General features: G+C 57.7%; 9 protein-coding genes across 9 annotated transcripts; 5 read left to right on the forward strand and 4 right to left on the reverse strand.

The window, feature by feature from the left end:
• Window positions 1–43: 43 nt before the first annotated feature.
• ACA1_068230 (sphingosine kinase, putative) lies at window positions 44–1,911 on the reverse strand (the record flags this gene model as incomplete). The annotated part of the gene is made up of 8 exons (XM_004352715.1): window positions 44–282; window positions 370–641; window positions 715–820; window positions 968–1,072; window positions 1,157–1,216; window positions 1,305–1,401; window positions 1,477–1,562; window positions 1,656–1,911. The coding sequence occupies 8 exons, from the start codon at window positions 1,909–1,911 to the stop codon at window positions 44–46; spliced, it is 1,221 nt and encodes a 406-aa protein (XP_004352767.1).
• A 344-nt stretch (window positions 1,912–2,255) lies between these two features.
• Window positions 2,256–3,595, forward strand: ACA1_068240 (endo-1,4-beta-glucanase, putative; the record flags this gene model as incomplete). The annotated part of the gene is made up of 4 exons (XM_004352716.1): window positions 2,256–2,613; window positions 2,740–3,018; window positions 3,099–3,319; window positions 3,440–3,595. 4 exons carry the CDS (start codon window positions 2,256–2,258, stop codon window positions 3,593–3,595), a joined length of 1,014 nt encoding a protein of 337 aa, XP_004352768.1.
• Window positions 3,596–4,299: 704 nt separating this feature from the next.
• Window positions 4,300–6,700, forward strand: ACA1_068250 (uncharacterized protein; the record flags this gene model as incomplete). Its single annotated transcript, XM_004352717.1, has 9 exons — window positions 4,300–4,455; window positions 4,618–4,802; window positions 4,876–5,077; window positions 5,163–5,290; window positions 5,398–5,602; window positions 5,889–6,045; window positions 6,205–6,358; window positions 6,414–6,433; window positions 6,513–6,700. 9 exons carry the CDS (start codon window positions 4,300–4,302, stop codon window positions 6,698–6,700), a joined length of 1,395 nt encoding a protein of 464 aa, XP_004352769.1.
• Window positions 6,701–6,778: 78 nt separating this feature from the next.
• ACA1_068260 (uncharacterized protein) lies at window positions 6,779–7,787 on the forward strand (the record flags this gene model as incomplete). Its single annotated transcript, XM_004352718.1, has 4 exons — window positions 6,779–6,957; window positions 7,022–7,260; window positions 7,354–7,483; window positions 7,595–7,787. 4 exons carry the CDS (start codon window positions 6,779–6,781, stop codon window positions 7,785–7,787), a joined length of 741 nt encoding a protein of 246 aa, XP_004352770.1.
• A 143-nt stretch (window positions 7,788–7,930) lies between these two features.
• Window positions 7,931–13,986, reverse strand: ACA1_068270 (phospholipidtranslocating P-type ATPase; the record flags this gene model as incomplete). Its single annotated transcript, XM_004352719.1, has 25 exons — window positions 7,931–8,051; window positions 8,118–8,220; window positions 8,321–8,411; window positions 8,559–8,672; window positions 8,770–8,830; window positions 8,908–9,035; window positions 9,144–9,290; window positions 9,406–9,711; window positions 9,815–10,403; window positions 10,501–10,611; window positions 10,706–10,904; window positions 10,992–11,282; window positions 11,385–11,436; window positions 11,467–11,842; window positions 11,911–12,125; window positions 12,240–12,357; window positions 12,426–12,508; window positions 12,607–12,717; window positions 12,817–12,886; window positions 12,969–13,102; window positions 13,185–13,274; window positions 13,376–13,422; window positions 13,444–13,555; window positions 13,652–13,858; window positions 13,927–13,986. The coding sequence occupies 25 exons, from the start codon at window positions 13,984–13,986 to the stop codon at window positions 7,931–7,933; spliced, it is 3,936 nt and encodes a 1,311-aa protein (XP_004352771.1).
• Window positions 13,987–14,127: 141 nt separating this feature from the next.
• On the reverse strand, window positions 14,128–15,083 carry ACA1_068280 (methyltransferase; the record flags this gene model as incomplete). The annotated part of the gene is made up of 4 exons (XM_004352720.1): window positions 14,128–14,280; window positions 14,349–14,728; window positions 14,793–14,917; window positions 14,980–15,083. The coding sequence occupies 4 exons, from the start codon at window positions 15,081–15,083 to the stop codon at window positions 14,128–14,130; spliced, it is 762 nt and encodes a 253-aa protein (XP_004352772.1).
• A 79-nt stretch (window positions 15,084–15,162) lies between these two features.
• On the reverse strand, window positions 15,163–15,663 carry ACA1_068290 (uncharacterized protein; the record flags this gene model as incomplete). Its single annotated transcript, XM_004352721.1, is given in 3 exon segments — window positions 15,163–15,191; window positions 15,206–15,392; window positions 15,454–15,663. The coding sequence occupies 3 exon segments, from the start codon at window positions 15,661–15,663 to the stop codon at window positions 15,163–15,165; spliced, it is 426 nt and encodes a 141-aa protein (XP_004352773.1).
• A 172-nt stretch (window positions 15,664–15,835) lies between these two features.
• ACA1_068300 (uncharacterized protein) lies at window positions 15,836–16,970 on the forward strand (the record flags this gene model as incomplete). The annotated part of the gene is made up of 6 exons (XM_004352722.1): window positions 15,836–16,048; window positions 16,111–16,198; window positions 16,296–16,330; window positions 16,401–16,541; window positions 16,634–16,693; window positions 16,848–16,970. The coding sequence occupies 6 exons, from the start codon at window positions 15,836–15,838 to the stop codon at window positions 16,968–16,970; spliced, it is 660 nt and encodes a 219-aa protein (XP_004352774.1).
• Window positions 16,971–17,136: 166 nt separating this feature from the next.
• Window positions 17,137–18,188, forward strand: ACA1_068310 (uncharacterized protein; the record flags this gene model as incomplete). The annotated part of the gene is made up of 5 exons (XM_004352723.1): window positions 17,137–17,328; window positions 17,398–17,499; window positions 17,567–17,680; window positions 17,743–17,850; window positions 17,925–18,188. The coding sequence occupies 5 exons, from the start codon at window positions 17,137–17,139 to the stop codon at window positions 18,186–18,188; spliced, it is 780 nt and encodes a 259-aa protein (XP_004352775.1).
• Between the last annotated feature and the right edge of the window lie 580 nt (window positions 18,189–18,768).

The following is an 18,768-nucleotide window of genomic DNA, read 5'->3' on the forward strand; positions in this document are numbered from 1 at the left end:
CGGCTCACTTCCTCCTCCTCTTCCTCCTCGACCGACCCTTCGCCTAATACACAAACCGACCCATGCTGGGCTGTACGTCCACCTTGATCGGGTGCGCCTTGACCAATTCGCCGTCGATCGAATAGAAGCCGCAGTCGCTGTCGTCCAACGGTTCGACGAAAAAATTCTTGACCTTGAAGTACTCCACGAAGGGCAGGTCGCAGATCTTCCCGCCATCCAGGTTGAGGAAGGCCTGGATCTCGTTGTAGACCCCTCGATTCGAACCTCGCACGATGAACAGGTCTACATCATCCAAGGTAGACAAGCACGTAAGCTTACGACTCACGAAGAAGAAGAAGGCGAAGAAGAAGAAGAGCGTTAGGTACGTACCGATGTAGCCGTCGGTCATCTCGGCTTTGGGCGCGAGGCAGGCGTCGTGAGCCAGCCAGGGGACCGTAGCGGCGACGAGAGTGAAGAAATAGTCCTCGATCACCACCCGCTCCTCGCCGTCTTGATCGCCTTCGCCGCTGGGCGCCTTCTGCTCGCGTTTCTGCTGCTTGTCGTGGTTGACCCCGTCATACTTCTTGTTGTAGTTGCCTCGCTCGTCCGTGTGTTCGTTTCGGTAGGGAACGAACGACAGGCGGCCCTTGTACGACTTGGCTCTGTACACCATGCAGGGAACACATGTGAGAGATGATGATGAACAAGAAGAAGAAGAAGCAAGAGAATCTGTACCGGTAGATGAGGAGCCCAGGCACAATGACGCTGGTGATGAGGAACCGCATGTTGCCGATCTTCCTGAACGACAGCTCCGTCAGGGTGTCGAAATCGGCAGTCAAGCCTAGGTAAGCAGGTAAGTGAGGCTCAGAAGTGAAATAGAATGAATACTCAAGCGCACATGTGCCGTGTGTCGTGTGTTGGTGTGCGTGCGTGCGTGCGTGTGTCTGGTCGCAGATGTTGAAGCTAAGACGAGGAGGCTGCTACTCACCCCAATGTACGGACATGAGGGCGAGCTTGCGGTCTGAGTCAGGGCGCACTTGCTTGGTCTCATCGAGGGACGTTACGGTCATCATGTCCAATCCGCGTGTCTTGCCTGCGACCAGAACGTTAGCGACCTGTTGTGAAAGTTGACCCAGCGACGCTTCCTCGTCATGCCATGTTCAACTTGCGACCGTACCACGCAGGAACATCTCCGTAGCAGCAATCGGGTCCCTGGCACCGAAGCTCGTGCACAGACCTACGCGAGCAGCGTAAGCAAAGCAAGCTCGCGACACTACAGTAGTGTGGCGGCTCCTTCTCCTTCACCGATAAAGAGTTCCCCGTACCGTTGCCTGTACCCGCTGGGATGGTGGCGAGCGGCGGGAGGCTGTCGAACGTGCTGTGCCTCTCCCAGAGGCCATTCACTATTTCGTGGAGCATCCCCTGCATGCCGAGACAGTCACGCGACAGCGGGTGAGTAGGTCTGGGAGGCCACCAGGGAGTGCGCTGCAGACGTACGTCTCCAGAAACCGAGAGCACGGCGCTGTACTTGGTCAAGTCCACCTCGGCCAGTATGCGGTGCGCGTGGCCCTTGTACTCGGTCTCTGCATCAAGAAGAGCATAAGCATTTTACATTATTTATAGATTTATTTTAATTGAACGAATGAATAATGGGAGATTTATGAGGAGGGTTGAACCTATGAGGTCAACGAGAACACCGGCGTTGGTGAGCATGGGCTTGAGCACTCTCTGAAAGACTCGCTTGCCGTAGCCAGCCCCGCCGATAGGGTTGACCACAACGCACACGCGCTTGCCTGCCCACTGCTGGGCCCCTGGGACGGGAGGCCCCGACACCGCCCGTCTCTCTCGCTCTCGCTCTCGCTGCTTCGTGACCGACATCACCGCGAACACCGCCACCAGCGACGCCACCAGTGCAAGGCCCACCCACCACATCCTCGGCTTCTTGGTCTTTCTTGCACTGCGCCACTTGTCGGCAAGTTTTTGTTTTATTTGGGGGGGGGGACTTTACTCCCCGACAATCCATGGATTGGAGAGCGCTGGGCTGGCTGCTGGTGAGCTGGCTGCTGGTGGAGTGCTGTGTGCTGACCTATGCTGCCTCTATAGAGCGAGTCTTCGTGCCAGTGCGAGATGAGCGTGTGTGGATCGGCAGTGGGCGATTTGAGTGGGGAACGGGCCAGGGCGGGCTGCCGGTGGTCGTGGTCGACTGGCCCTGTGCTAGCTTCAATGCATCCCTGCGAGCGGCACCGGGTGCGCGAATCGTTGGGGTGGGGGTGGTGATGGAGGGCGGCCACAACGACTTCCTCGTCTTCTACAACGACCGGCCGGTGGCTGCCGGCCGCCGTGGAGGGAAGCTGCTCACCGACGACCAGCTACGCGAGTATGGCCTGCCACGGCCCAACGGCCCCGATACATCGGGCGGCTCCCTCAACGTGTCCCTGGTCAAGGCCACCGAAGCCTCCTACTTTGCTCTGCAGGTCCTCTTGCCCCTGTCCCGCATGCGGCTCTACGGCTTCGCGGTCTACATCGACAACGCCACAGCCGCCACCTCCGAGCTGCTCATCATGCCGTCGGCGGCCCAGGATCGTGCTGTCGCCCGCCGACGAATCGAGTTCTTCAGCGACAGTGACAGCAATGGTGCCATTCCCACTTCCATTTCCCACACACCACACGCACACACACCACACCCGCGCGCACGCACGCACACACCCGCGCGCACGCCACCGCACGCGCAAGCGCAACGCTGACAGGAAGAACTTGCAGGATTTGGGATTGAGGGAGCGGACTCGTGGACGTGCCTGATGGGGCTGGAGACATACGAGAACTGCTGGGAGGGCTACGCGGCGACGGTGAGCCGGTGGCTGGGCGCGGACTACCACATCGAGGCCTGGTCGGGCAAGGGCGTCGTCAAGAACGCCATCTCCCTCTTCGAGACCAGCGAGGACCCCATGCCCCTGTACTGGCCGCGCGCCATCGCCACCGACCCCGCGAGCCGCTGGAACTTCACCCTCTGGCTGCCCGACCTCGTAGTCATCCTGCTTGGTACGTGATCACATCGTCACCATCAGAAATGTTTGGAATTTGCGCAATGCTCATCGTGTGCGACTTGTGCACAAGTTCAGGTACGAACGACTACTACGCGTGGCCGTACCCATCGGACGAGCAGTTCGTGGACGGGTACGTGCGCATGGTGGAGACCGTATTAGCGGCCTACAAGTCGACAACGGCGTCCGGCGCGCCGTTGACTGTCATCGCCTTGTGCGGCGGCACCACCGAAAACGACCGCGCGCCGTGCCCGCGGGTCCAGCAAGCTGTCAAGCGGCTCCTTGCAAGCCCGGATAAGGTACGGCACATGCGTTTGCCGCGGTCACCCACTAATCCCCCCCCCCTCACACACACACACACACACACACTCACTCACTCACTTTCTCTCTCTCACACACACAACAACAACGTTCGCTAGAACGTCGCGCGAGCGCGGATTGCCTATGTGGAGATCCCGACCACACTGCTGGCCTACCCCGAGGACTACGGCTGCCTGGACCATCGCAACGTCGTGGGTCAGCGCAAGCTCGCCTCCTACCTGCTCGGTCAGGTGCGGCCCATCATGAACTGGTAAGCCGGTGTGTTTAGCCCCCCCTCCCGGGCATCTCAGTCGGTGTATATATCTGGGTTATGGGCATGTTTAGTGTATAATAATGAAGAGAGGTGACCTTCTTTTTCGTTCTTCTCCTTCGTTCTTCTCTTCCTTTTCTGGCCGTTGTCGTTGCGAGGGTACGTATCCTACAATTCAAAACGACGCAACACTTCCAATTAAGGTTCGTGGTGCGGGAACGAGGACCGCTGCACACCACTCAAACGGAACCGCCACGACCCACTTCCCGCGCTTGTACGGCCTCCATCGTCTTCACCAACTTCTCGAGAAGCCCGCAAGGCACCCATTCGAGGAGGCTTCTGTTCGCATTCAATGGGCCGACGGAAGGGAAATCGCTCGACGCGGGCCTCTTCATCTACGTTCGCTTCACCTCTCTCATCAACATCACCATGGAGAGGCCGAGAAGGTCGGAAAGGTCTTCATCGAGGAGGAGCCGGCTGCAGGGGCACGTGGGCAAGTGCTGCCTCGTCTCTCGTCAGCCTGGTGGCCGTAGCCTCCCTCATCTTCATCTTCCTCGCCAGCTCTCGCCAATATCAAGCAGCCGCCCCATATGCTCCGCCTAGCCACCACGGTATACCGACCACCCTCGCCGCACGCTTTCCCGGCCTGCCCACCTGAACTTATGTGTGTCGTGCGTGTCGTGCGTGTCGAATCCAGTGGGTGGAAGGATGCTGCTTGATGACGGGCAGTCGGGCGTGGGGAGCGATGCGCGGACCTTTTTCAGGTCGCAGCCGCGGGCCAACTACGCCGGCGACGACGTGCCCACCGATTTCTGCGCGTGGGACAGTGCCAAGCGGGAATGCGACATTGTGAACTACGCCGAGGTGAGGATTCAGCTGCCTTTCTCCCACACAGCACGCAACCAACACAAAGCTGTGTGTGTGTGTGTGTGTGTGTGTGTGTGTGTGGTGTGCCTCTTTGGCTCACCTCCGGTTGTGTGTGTTGTGTGTGTGTGCGTGCGTGCGGTAATCGACTGTGTTACACAGTCGATTTCGCTGCTGGCGCTGCCGGCCGCGTGCGTGGGCATCTTCCTCATTATCGCGTTCACGATCGCGTTCATCGTCATCCACACCCTCCGCTGCGCCACCTCCTGTCGGCTCTGCTGGGCCGAGCGCCGGTGCGAAACCATCGTGCTCAACACCTGCCTGGGCGTATCCTGCTTCTTCATGTTGTGCGTTTCGCCTTCCCACCGCTGCAACTTCTTCCCTTTCTTCGCTCACCTTCATTCGTTGGTCCCGGGGCAGTTGCCTGATGGTCCTGCCGCTTCTCGGGAACACGTGGTCGCATGAAGGGCTCTTGCTCTACATGGACAATCAAGTCGCCTTTATGCGCGACATCGCCAAGGTGACCAACGACTCGGCGGTGGTCCTGCAGAGCATCGGCGTCGCGATGGCCGACACGGCAGAGCAAGTCTCCCGGGCTGCGTCCACGGTCAACGGCTACAAGGTGCGCTGGGCAGTGTTTGAGCCGGCGCACACGTGCGAGTTCAAGGTTCGGGGGTGATTCATTAATGTGCGTTGTGTGTGTTTAGAATACCGTCTACGATTACGAAACGGGGACGGTGGTCGCCTTCTATTGCCTCTTTGGCATCCTGGCGAGCTTTTGCCTCGTCCTTCCCGTGCTCATGCTGTGCAAGATCAACTGCCCCACCTCCGTCCTGTACGTCACACGCACCACACGCACCACACGCACCACACGCACCACACGCACCACACGCACGGCACGAACAACTGACCCCCGCGAGTTGGTAATCGATCGACACACAGGGTCTTCTGGGTGGGGATGGTCATGCTGCTGTTGGCCTACATGGTCATGCTCATTGCCATCTCGGCCGGTGCCGTGGGCGCCGACGTGTGCCAACTCTACGCCGAGACCAAGAACGGCAACGTCGCACCCGCCTTTGAGAGGCTGCTCGACCGTCTGGGACAGAACTGCACCACCTTCACCGACGCCTACCCCCAGCTTGAAACCGTACGACATACCACACCACAGAGACTGTCTCAGTTTCTCGTTCCTCGCCACTTGCACGCGTTCACCAAACGTTTCCAGGCCTACAACACCACCCTGGTTGTAACGTGCGTGGATTATTTGGCTTTCTGCTCGACGTGCAATTGCGCCGGTGCGTGCCGACCGTGCGGCAACGCCAACGACGTTGCCAATCTGACCACCGTCGTACGGCCCACACCCCGCTGGACCCCAGGCCGGTGGCGCTACTGACCTGTTGTTGTGGTGTCACGACCATGGCATGGCATGGCAGGCGGTCACAGAGACCTACTTCTGCGGCGACGCCCTGTGCCCGACCGGCACCTGCACTGGGTCGTGTGCTGGCAACGCCACGTGCCAGTGCTTCCGGAATGTCACCTCGATCAAGGAGTGCGGCAGCACTTGCCTCAGTCCCGCCCTCAGGACCGAAAGTGCTGACCTCAGCACCTGTATGTACACCCCCTGCCCCCCTTTCTTGCTTGCGGCCTGGCTCTCTCATCAGCTCAGGGAGTCACTGTGTGTGTCGTGTGTCGTGTGTCGTGTGTCGTATGTCGTGTGTGTTGTGTGTGTCGTGTGTGTCGTGTGTGCAGTGATCGAAAACGCGATCCTCTACAACACCACCTTGAAAAGAATGACCCCCTACCTGGGGTGCACTCTCTGGACCACCTACTCGCAACGCACTGAAAGCCACCTGTGCAACGGCTTCATGTACGTGGCCCTCTTCTTCCTCATTCACCTGTCAATGTGTGCTTCTCATTGTGCGCTCCATGGTAACACTCAACAACCATCACTTGTGCAGGGCTGGAATGTTCCTCATCTGTACGTCCGACGCGAAGTGGTCGAGGAGGTGCTGACTATTGTGTCGGCTGACTGACGGACTCCACTGCGTGTCGTGCAGTCATTGGACTCACTGCGTGGGGCATCCCGTGGACGGTTATGATGGGCGCGTTGATCCTCATCGGCGACCAGACGCGCATTCGCTTCGACGATGTGCGGGACGTCGAGATGATGGAACGGAACGAGAAGAGAATGTCAACCCACGACAGGGCCGCCACGATCAAAGCCAACACCACCTTGGCCTGGTAGTTGTGCTTACGCTGCGTGTAAAAAATATAGTTTTATTTCATTTCGTTTCTTTTCTTGCTTTTCTTGTGGATTGAGGAGATGGAGCCATCATCGATGCGACATACACTAATTGCGGTGGTGATCGTTCTGGTCACGCTGCAACTGTTTGGCTCCTCGGTGGCGGCTCAGCACGGACATCGACACGACATCAAAGGCTACCGCATCGGCCAAAATGTGACCTTCGAGTGCATGGAGGAGGGGCGCTGGGTGCCTGGCCCGTACGTCTCCCAATCTTCCATCTAATCGCGTAGCTCTAATCGCAAGAGCGTGCACTCTTCCCAGGACGTGTACAGAGACTGGCGAACCCATGGTGTTCACATATGGCGTGGAGTCGTTCGCATCGTGTGGCTGGCACATCAAAGATGAAAAGATGTACGAGTTCCTTGCATCGCTCATTCGCCGCGACATGACCTGGAACTGCCGAGTGCCCATGGTGCCCGACGTGCCCGAGGGGCACGACTGGTACGTGCCCTTCACCATCCCGGTGTGGGGCGTCGTCGAGAAGGACCACATGCACATCGGTACGCGCCGCCCGCTTCACCTTTCACTAGCATCATCAGCACCATCGATCAACACACATGCGCGCCTCACACGCGACCGGTCTGCGTCATCAGACAATCACCTCTTCTTCGTCTTCCACGCTGCCGCCGGTCGCATTCTCGGCGCCACCTCCTACCCGGTGAGGAATCGGCTCCAGTTCGGCAAGCCGGGCTCCATCGTCACCATGCACGGACCCATCAAATGGTAGCCTTCTGCCCCTTCATCTCGCGCACCACCGACGTGCAGCAGCACAACGCTAGCATCGCTCTACAAACGTGGACCTGCTCATGGTGATGGTGGTGATGATGATGGCAGGTTCAACGGACACACGTTCCTGCCGTTCTCGTCGGCCTCGCGACAGGTCAACGTGCCCAGCGATCTCGGGAGCACCGTGTTCGTGGCGGTGTGCTGCGTGCTCACCCTCATGCTCTCAGCCCTCGGTTTCACCTTCCTCTACAAGTTCTACCTGCGGAAGCGCCTCGTTCAGAAGATGCTCAAGAAGGACTAGAGCAACAACAACTACAACAACAAGAAACCTCTACCACCACAGACCACGAAGCACTCAATATGCGACGAGTCTCTTCAAACCGGCAGAAGCGAAGAGAAGAGGAGAAGGGGTGGAGACAGAGAGGAGGCGAGAGAAGGACTCGTCTAGGCGGTCTCTTCCAGAGTGAGCTGGGGTGCGGCCAGGCGCTTCTTACGTTCCTCCTCCTCGGCTCGGTAGATCTCCTGGACCACCTGGTAGTTGGACGGGAAGTACGTCCGCATCACACTGACAGAGACGAGACAACGAAGTCAGCCAACATCGCGCACGGGCGGGGGGGAGGGGGTGGCGTACAAGTCCCACACGATGTCGGGCAGGAGGCATACGAGGCAGAGGATGGGCATAACAAACCAGAACGTGGGCACCGAGAAGAGGTTGAATATCACCCAGAACATGTCTGGACCACGACACGCGGAGCACAGCGTCAGTACGTCGAGCTGCTTCTCGAGCCGGTCGAAATCTTCTAAAAAGCTGTTCGTGTGTGTGCTGGCTAGTACCGGGAGCGAGGTAGAGAGCCACTTTGGAACAGTAGATGGAGGCGACGACAAACCATGAGATTATGCTGGACCACATCACGACGTGGTGGATCTTGGTCCACATGCTGCATATGGTGAAGTGATAGGAGAGTCAGCCTTTGGGCGATGAAAGAAGGACTTAAGAGAGAGAGAGAGAGAGAGAGGGAGGCGCAATGACGTGCCTGGATGCGAGGGCTAGTCGCAGGTTGGCCACCAGTACGGTGCCGGTGTAGATGACCGTGTTGACGTCCCACAAGCCGAGCACCAGGCCATACACTGATGCCGCGTTGAACACCGCTATGCTGATGGTCGTGATGAGGAACGATGACAGCACCTGCAACGAGCGAGTCGCATGAAACAGTTCAGCATTGTGTTGTGTGCGTGTGTGAGTGTGTGTGTCCCTTGGTCGTAGAGGGAAGGAGGTGGCGTACGGCCATGAACATCCATCGCATGAAGATACCAGTGTGAAGGGATATGTTCAGCTGACCATCACTACAGAACAAAACGAGGGGTATATCATGAGGCGAGTGCACCACCATCATTGTATGGGCTGCGGAGGGTTAACGCACCGGTACAGTCGAGGGTAGCGGTCGAGCGCCTTGATGGGTACGTCCATGTCCATCACGGCGCACACGACCACCGGCAAGCACGTGAATATGAGATTGAAACCGATGCCCAGGTAGCTGTCCCACACAGTCTGTGCACATACGTTGGCGCAAGGTTGAGAGAGTAGAAGTGTGAGTCACGGATTACGAAACATCATCATCGTCATCGTGGGTCATCATCCTCAAGAACGATAGAGTACCTGGCCCGAGAAGCCGGTGAAGAAGGACCACCAGAAGTTGATGAGGGCGATGAGCATGTTTTTGTAGAAAAAGTAGAGCACGAGGAGTGCCATCCGCTTGTACGAGTAGCGGCCGTGGACGAACAGGAGCCGCTTGAGGAATCGGAACTGCATGACCCGGCATCATCATCATCATCATCACGCGAATACAGCAAACCGAAGCGAAGCGAAACTGGTGAGCGAGTGGGCCGAGCCCATCCATCATGATAGGGCCGGAGAGTACCTGAGCAATGGCGTAGTCGGAGGCGAGGACGGCCTGCATGCCCTCACGGCCCGAGATGCCGATACCGACATGGGCCGCCTGGATCATGGGCACGTCGTTGGCGCCGTCGCCGACGGCCAGCGTGGTCACCTTCTTCCGGTTGGTCAGGTAGCCGGCCGTCTTGCGGAGCTCGAGCTGGATCTTCTCCTTGGGGGTGAGGGTCTCGGGCGTCTCGCTGTCCTTCACCAGCTTCACCATGAGCGTCTTCTGCATCGGCGTCGTTCGGCAGCACACCACCGTGTGGCACTGCTGGGCCAGCGACAGAAGCTTCACATTACAGGAGAGGAAGAGTTAGCGCCTCGATGAAGATTGCGTGTGCGGTGGTGTGTGTGTGTGCGTGTGCGGTGGTGCGTGTGCATGACTAAAATACCGCAAACTTGAGATCGTATTCGAGGGCGTAGACGAGGGTGCGGCCTTCGATGACGAGCGCGATGCTGGGCTTGGGCTGCCCCTTGGTCCAGACTGCGGCGGCGTCCTTGGAAGTGGCGCCCTCGTCGGTGGAGGGGACCATCTGGTCGTCTCGCTCGTGCTCCTTGGCCAGCTGCGTCCACCGGTTGGCCGCGATGAGGCCCAGAAGGTACTCGAGCCTCTGCTTGGTGGCGATCTTCGTGTCCGACGATATGACGAGCGTGATCATGTTGCTCTTGAGCAGGTTGCACGCCTTGCCCACGTTGATCGCAGTCTCGCGCTTGTCGCCGGTCAGCACCCACACCTTGATGCCCGCTTCGAGCAGCGACTCGATGGTGTCGGGGACCCCATCCTGCAGCTTGTCTTCGATGCCGGTCGCGCCCAGCAGCTCCAGGTCGACCTCGATCTCCTCGGCGAGGAGGTCGAGCTTGGTCTTGCGGCCGTTGAAGGACAGCGAGGCCTTCTGGAAGCGCGCGTTCCATGCTCGGTACTGCACCGGGTCCAGCACACGCTCGGCTATACAGAGCGTGCGTAGGCCCGCACAAGCGAATCTGTTGTTGCCCACACACGAGAGCACGACCAGCAGGGTGGTGAGACAAAGACGTCCATTTGAGGGGAGGAGGGGGGGGGGTGAGGTGTCACACGTACTGGTGCAGATGCTTTTCCGTGACTTGAGCCGACGGGTCACCCTTCCGCAGTCGTTCGTAGACGACGTTATCGGCTCCCTTCGTAAATAGCTTGAATTGCCCGTCCGGCGTCCTATTACCGAACAGCCGCACACGTGCAGGTGTGAGGAACACACACACACACACGGCGGAGACTGGTCACTAGGGGGGGGGCGTATATATCGTACCGGACTACCACGGACATGCGCTTCCGATTGGAGGTGAACTCCATGACGTTCAGTACCTCGAAGTCAAGGTCCTGGCCCATGACATTTACTGTGACTGTGTTGTGGGCGCGCGTGTGGAAGTAGAAGCCGAAATACTTGGCTGCCGCCACCAGCGCATTCTCGTCGGGTGACGCAGCCTGGTACCGCACTTCCTTTGGCCCTGCAGCACGCGCCACACGAAGAACCAACGCATGAACGATCAGCGCTTCACTTTCACATGCACCCGAGGAGGGAGCTGCGTAGATACCTTGTGCGGCACCCTCGGCGGCCGAGGCCTCCTCGGCTGCTTCCTCTTCGCTGTTCTTCTCGCCCTCGGTGTCCGATTCGGTGCCGCTGCTCTCCGATTCGACGAGCTTGTTGTAGTTCTTCGGCCGCAGGTACAGGCCCTTCTTTTGTTTCCTGGCCTTTTGTCGCAGCTTCTTGAGCCGGGCCTGCTCCTCCGCCGGGTTGGTCTTGGTGATCAGCTCGGGCATCACCGAGTGGCACACGGCCAGCACCGTGAAGAACTCGCGAGTCATATGGCTGTTCGGGTGGGCTTCTGCTCAGCAGCCAATACACGCCAGCAGATTAATTGTTTGCTCAGAACAAGTGTGTTGCGTTGCGGCGTGTTGCGGCGTGTTGCGTGTCGTGTCATACGTACCATCGTCTATGTGTTCGAAGATGGTGGGATCGTCGAATTCGATGTCAGGCGTCTTCACGGGAGCCACGCGCGAGCCAGGTACCGAGGCGCTGCCCCCCGCGGCTTCGACGCTGCCGGTGCCGTTCGTAAGCGCGCCCCCGCCCGCCCCTAGGCCACCTTCCCTGTGGCTGAGATCGTCGAGCTCCAACTCCTCCTCGCCGTCCGAGTGCACGGCGGCGTCGTGTGACACCACCAGCTCGGCGCGCGACTTCTTTGGCGCCAAGGCCTTGACGCCTGACGAAGACGAAGACAGCGACGAAGACGAAGACGGCGAAGGTGCGGACAAGTCCGGGATCTCTCCGTAGATCGTCCCGCCGATGGAGCACACGCGGAACACCATCTGGTTGCACGTGAGGGTGCCCGTCTTGTCGGAGAACACGTAGTCGATCTGACCCAGCTCTTCGTTGAGGTTGCTCGTCCTGCACATGGGCAGAGCAATGGTGAGATTCAATCAGACACTAACGAGGCGCATGGACGCAAGGCACACCTGGCCAAGGCGGGCGTGTTGGTCTCCTCGTGGTACATGGCGATATCGGATTCGATGAAGCCGGCCTGGAACACGCGTACAAATTCGAGGGTAACGTAGAGCGAGATCGGCACCATGGGCGAGTAGAGCACCAGGAAGGTGAACATGTTTTCGAAGATCTGCACGAAGAGGTTCCGCTTCAACTCCAGGAACCACATGTCTTTTCCGTTCGCTTGCTGTGAGTGAGTGTGTGTGTGTGTGTGTGTGTGTGTGTGTGTGTGTGTGTGCGTGTTAAAGTGATCAGTTCACGGTCTAGGGCTCACGCAACACTGCAAGGAGTTTGGATGCACCTCCCAGATCGCGCCGAGGATGGCGCTGGCGACGACGATACCAAGCTCCGCAAGCAACACAATGATAATCAAGCGGTTCATCAGCTTCTCCAGCCGGCTCTGCTTCGAGGGAGGATCACTGATGCAGCCTCCAGCGCGTTAGCATTGAGCACTAATCCCCCACCACGCCGCTCGGGTTGTGCGTACGTGGTGGAGAGCATGTATTTGGTCTGGTGGCCCGTGTATAGAACCACGCCGATGATCCACTCGGTGTTTCGCAAGACCGAACCCTAAAGGTTGGGGTTTTGAACCGACGTGAGAACGCTGATGAGGAATGTAGCACATAGGCTCCCCCGTGCTGGCATCGCGTGTGGAGAATGTATTGTACCCTGAGAAGCACTTGGTTGGTGTCGAGGGCCACCTGCAGTGCGTGAGACTCCTGTAGCTCCAGCGTAAGAGAGCCGTCGAACTTGTACAGGTCTTCGTTAGGCGCGTCACACTCCACGTAGCCTGCAAGAAATTGAGAGAAAGAGCAAATGTATGTGTTAACACGTTATCATGTATACACATCAATTTGGTGGGGAGTGCCTTTGAGCACGGCCAGATCTTTCATCAAGGTAAGGCCAGTAGTCTCCTTGACGGCCTGCCTCACCTTCAAGTTTGTTTCACTGACGATTGAAAGTTGAAGCGAGTCAAAAACGGGATCTGATTTTAACCATAATAACAATAATGATGGGAAAAGAGGTGTACCCGTCCAGGTTCGATGTCTCAATGTAACACTGGCCGTCAGCGCTGCTGCTCGAGATGAGGAGCAGGTCAGACGGGAACGGCTGCCAGTTCTTCACGCGCACCAAATCGCCGACGACCACGTCCGCCCACTCGACCTGGGTGTTGCCGAGGCCCAAGTGTAAGTAGCTTCAACAACTCTGCGCGAGGAGTAGTAGTGGCAAGGAATGTCTGTCGTACGTATTCCCACTTGTCTGTCCCACCATCTTCCTTCCTGCGCAGCACTTCGCACAGGCGCGAGTTGACGCGTCGATCCGACTGGTATCGTTTCTAGAGGCGACACGGGGACATATCACGATGGGTGGTGATGAGCTCGGACCATACGCCGCGTGAGTACGCTGTGGTAAGAAGCCGGCCGGCTTGCAACTTACCCAATCTTCCACGGCCTCCTTGATGGCGGTGGCGCCCAGGACGATCACTAGAGCGAGAAGGAAAGCACCAGGCTTGACGGGCGAAGTGGGAGTGAGCGTGACGATGGCGATGATCAGGAAGTACACGTTGGCCACCCTACGAAACTGCTCGAACAGGTTCTTGGGGATGAAGTTCCAGAACTGCGCGAGGCAAGCCCATTTGAGTGAGCACAACTCAACTTGCGCGCACACACGCAGTGTGGCGAAGAGCAAGCAAAAGGGGAAGGGAGCGTCTACGTTGTACTTGGTGGTGCTGACGTAGTTGTTCTTGAACTTGTAGTGCATGTTCAGATCTGGTCGGTTTATGGCCACCACTCGCGGTTCTTGATAGCCTACGTGATCTTCTGGGAAGAGCTCCTCCTCCACAGTCTCCTTCTCCTCTACTTCCTCATCTTCATCTTCCAAGGTGGTGGCCTCATCGACCACCTTCTCCTTCTCCTTCCCCTGCGCACAAGACAACCACCCCACATTAATTCTCCACTAAATCGGGAGTTCGGGGGGGGGGTTCGCACAGGGGTGATTCGGTCGGATGCTCCGCCAAGGCCTTTTGATGAGGCAAAGGAGGAATCCATCCTTTGCCGCACGAAGCGATTTCTCTCCTCGCAGGCTCTGAATCACTTGCTGGCCCACGTTGTGTGGCAACGCTCACAAGAAAGAAGGAAAAAACGAAGAAAACATGAACATTTCTTTCTCAACAGACCCGAGCTGTCCGCTCAGTGTTTCGGCACAATCTCGTACAGGGTGAGCACTTCCCCTTTCTTGAGTTGATAGAACGGATCTTGCGGGTGAAGGCGCACTCGTGCCGGCATGCTGGTCTGAGCGCGCACCAGGAGCCCATTGGCCTCGCAGAGATGCTTGAGCCACGACTGCAACAATACGAGCAAGTAAGCAAGTTGAAAAACTCGGCGTTGTGATTTAAAGAGGGTCGGTTTACCTCGTCTTGCAGGCCTAGCTTGATGCTGAGATCTGAGTAGATGAGCCAGAGCCTACCCCGCGATGACAGCCGGTCCGTGAGGCCCCGGAAGAGCGCAGGAAGCAGGTCTCCTCTTCGGTCGAGCACGCCACCCATGAGGCCGTCCGTGCCAGGGTTGTGCGGACAAGCCTCGGCAGTCTCCACTGGCATGGGTAGCCATGGCGGATTGCACACCAGGAGATCGTACTTGGCATCACTGTCGGTCGCAGCGGGGAAGAGGTCGGCGCGCACAAACGCAAGCTCGCTCTCGTTCTTTCCGAGAAGTGCTCGGTTCTCCTGCGCGTTAAGAACCGCATCTTCGTTGATGTCCACCCCCGTCACTCTCTTCGCCCCGTGCGCGTCTGGATCAACGATAAAGTTAGACGAAATACGAATGCCGCACACAAAAAGAGAGGGGGGGCGCACTCAGGATGAAGCTGAGTACTCCTGTTCCCGTGCCGACCTCGAGGCAATGCCGCATTTCACCAGGCGCAAGGTAGTGGGGGCTGCCCTTCTGCAGTGCATTGGCAAACAAGGACAAGTAGTCTTTCCTGTGGGGACATGATGAGCAGGGTGAGACATGAACGAATGTAGCCTTTGAAGATAAACGTACCTCGTGGGCGGGAACACATTGTATCTGACCTTGAGCGGCTGATTGTTAAGTTGCGCGATGGGGACGCCTTTGATCTCATACTGCGCCGCACTCTTCAGCGTCATGTACGTGTGTGACCCTAACAACACTCCATCGAAGGTTTCATCGGGCCTGTCTTTGCGGAAGTAGTGTAAGCCACTCGCTCTACAGCCTGGAATAGAGAGTGGGGCCAGCTGCCTGGGCGTACCAACACTTGCTCGCCGAAGGGCGTCCTTTACAACTCGAGCCATCGGAGAACCCTCGGCCTGATCAGGACTCCGGGCCACGTCCAGCGCACGTCTCCCGTCAGCGTCGATGGCCAGCATCAGCCGGTCCAGCTGCCATGCACGGTCTTGAAGCAGCCGCTTGTGTTCAATGTACAGCTCACGCCACCCCTGGCATACCATGGCCGATTGGAAGGGAACGAAGAAAGTAGAACGGAGGGAAGAAGGGTACCGGTTGTGAACGGCGATTTCTGAGATTGTCAATATGGGCAGCAGCTCGGCGTTCGAGGTGCCGCGATGAGGAGGAGTAGATGGCGAGGAAGTTGTGGTAGGTGCCCGCAAACCAGGCAAAGGCCTGCGCATCGAATGCCTTACGCAGCTGCTTCGCCGTAGTGTTGTCGCCCACGCCATACAAAGCGTCACGGACAAACACTCCCTGCATGCTTTCCGCTTGTTGAAAAACGCGTGGTACGCTTCCGCCCCCGTAAATCGGCAGTAATCTATCCATCGCCTTCTTGCTCCCCATCTTCATCAATCCTCTTATGTCGACACCATTTCCGACAAGAAATATTTCTTTTTATTCGGTTTTCTCTTGTGTCGCGTGTAGGAGCAACATGAAGCAGGTCCGCTTCGTCGTGCTTGACCTGGTGGTAGACGAAGACGAGCAAGGTCTGGCTCTAGAATCAATGCAAGCCTTCAGGGACAGCACCGTCCGATGCCTGCGCGAGCTGGCGCACTACATTGCTGCAACACATGACAGTACACCCTCGTCATCAGCCTACTTCCTATCCCTCATTGTCGCCACATCTAGGGATGAGCCTGCTCAGGTACGACAACATACGTAATGACTTATGCGGCACCACCCTCATCAATAACCCGCGCTGTGCAGGCGCTACTCAAGCCACAAAAGTTCAAGCTGGCGGTCTGCCGCCAAGCCATCGAGGCTTTGGCCAAGTTGAAGCTGAGCGCACGACCCGGTTCGGTAGCTGACACGCCCCCACGCAGCGGAGGTACTTCTCCAATGCTCCTGCCCTGTGGCGCCCTTTCACTAACGTTTGCCCTTTGCCCGACCAGATGATGCCTTGGAGCTGGCTTCCCACTACATGCAGGTACGTGGATATGCTATGCATATGCCTACGCACTTGACTTTGTGACTTACAAGCTTGACACATCGAGCAGCAACTCAAGAAGACCCCTAAAGCGCTACGCGCGTTGGAGGTCAAGATTTCATACATCACCCGGGGCTGCCCGGCTGTCTCGCAGCGTTTTGAAGAGGTTCTCAAGGTGCGCGCCTACTTAAACTGGACGAGCTGGACAATCGTACGCACTCTAGCTAAGCTGCAGGTATGCGCCAGGTGCTCGCAGAGGATGATACACCCGTGGAGTTCGTGTGTATGTCTTCTTTCGAACAGGAAGACCTACACCACAGCGAGGAAGGCGTTGTCCGCACGAACAACGAGCTCGCCGAACTGGTACGCAGCGCATGGGTGCTGTGTCGCAAGATCTTTGTTGCTCACAGCGACTGCAACACAGGCTCTCTTCCTTCGAAGCTGGCCAAACTGTAGCATCACTCGCACCGATAATGGTACCCCTATCGAGTGGTTGTGAGGGAGGCTTTTGACTCAGTGCGCGCACAGAGGAGTTCGCTATGCGCAAGATGTTCAAGTGCTGGGCAACGCCGCGCCGGACCACGGCGACGCTTTGGTTTCCTTCAAGCGAGAAGGACAGTTGCGCTCCCTCAAGCGATGATACGCAGCTTCGATGTGAAGTTCATCGAGCCATGCTCGATGCGAGATTAGCTCAAGCTCAGGTACTCCTCCAGCTTTTGCTCTACGTCCGCTTGAAGTAGGTTCACTTGGCTCATCGACACTTCCGGGTGCATCAGATCTGCTCGTGCTGCAAGGCACCCGCCGAGATGATGCATCTGTGCCACCATAAGAAGGCACCTCTCGGTAAAGCCGAGGTCATCCAAACCTATGCGCTGGGCGATTCCGTCTTCAGAGCCAGGACCGAAGACCATGCACAGCTCTTGTCCGGCGGCACCCTACTAATGGTGGTCAAGCGAGTCGAACTTCAGACATTGAGCGAAAGCCTGCTCTACGGAGAAGTACGCCCCCGATTCTTATTCGCTTTGGCCCTACTTAAGACACTTATATCTTCGCCCCCACCTACCCAGCCTTCTATCGTGACACCGTCCAGCGATGCCGAATTAGAGTGGGAGACGATCAAGGTGAACAGCCAGCAGTTCGTAGCGTTGTGGCGCCTTCTGCTAACCAAGGTCCAAGTCTCACTGCTTGTTTGTTATTACTCCTCTCGACTTATCACTTATGCATTCTCCTTCGCAGAATCAAGGCCTGCTGCTCAAGGCTCGAGGCTACCCGCATGCTATGTCGCCACTCCTCAGTTTGTTCATTCTGCTGCCCAACCAGCTCAGCGCTGATCCGTCGTTTCTCCTGCGGGTACCGACCCTCCTTGCCCAGCAGAGAAATGCTCTCGTTCCCCAGCTAAAAGTGCCCACCAGAGCGTCATGACGCGAGAGCAGTACCTGCCGCCCCCCGCCAGAACCCTTTCGCAAGCCGAGTCAGTACAACAGAAGATGCTCACAGAGATGGATCAGCATCTCAACAAGGTACCCTCGCGCGGCCAATCGTCTGCCCCCCTCTATCTTTACTCTCCTAATGCGAATTATGTACGACGTAAAAGGTGGCCGTGTGCGACTACAACCCGCTCGATCACACAAGCCAGTTCCACGAGTTCGTTGGCCGCCTTGTCCTCGCGAACCGGGACGACGCCCCGACGGCTCCCGAGCGCAAGGGCCAACCCTTCAAACCAACGGCTGGCCCAAGCTCGACCCGCTTCACCAACCGCAAGACGACAACAACGAACCTGGTGCGCATCGGCGATGTCGCGCTGAAAAGTTCGGCCAAGAGCTCTTCGTCAGCGCGAAGGCACATGACCCTTCTCTGAGCCTCGCGAACAGGCAGGAGACGAAGCGAGCGAGCATCAAAGAGAGAATCGCCATTGTCGGCTCATGTTCTCTGTCATAATACAGCTCCGCTTACTCTCTTGAGAGGGTGCCTTTCGTCAGGGCCTGCCGACAGGCCGTAAGAGTTGAGCAGCGTTTCGCATTCCGCCTCGGTGAGAGTGTAGAGTGCATCCCTCCTCGCTGACGACCTGCTCAAGGGGCTCCGATCCAGAAAGATGTGTTGATGTTCGACATCCTGGCAGAGACAACCATCGGATTACCTAGCCCACAACCTGTCAAACTTCAGTCGATCCAGGCCCCGAGCCTGCCTCCATATCCACCGCCCAAGCAGGAGCAGTGGCCGCTTTCATCGTGGAGACCAAAGGCAACATTCAATACCCACCCGAGTGCGCAGGGAAATCATGTGGAGAGGAGGCTGAACCACTTTCCGTCATGGTCTTGTGCTTGTAGGAAAGCGCCCCGACGGATGCAACTTGGGTGACTAATGTGTTGCCTCCCACCCTTCTCGCCATCTTGACCCGGCTCGTGTACCATGGCATCCTCGACATCTTGCGCTGTGAC

The sequence above is a fragment of the Acanthamoeba castellanii genome (assembly GCF_000313135.1).
Source record: "Acanthamoeba castellanii str. Neff unplaced genomic scaffold scf7180000084603, whole genome shotgun sequence".
NCBI lineage: Eukaryota > Discosea > Longamoebia > Acanthamoebidae > Acanthamoeba > Acanthamoeba castellanii.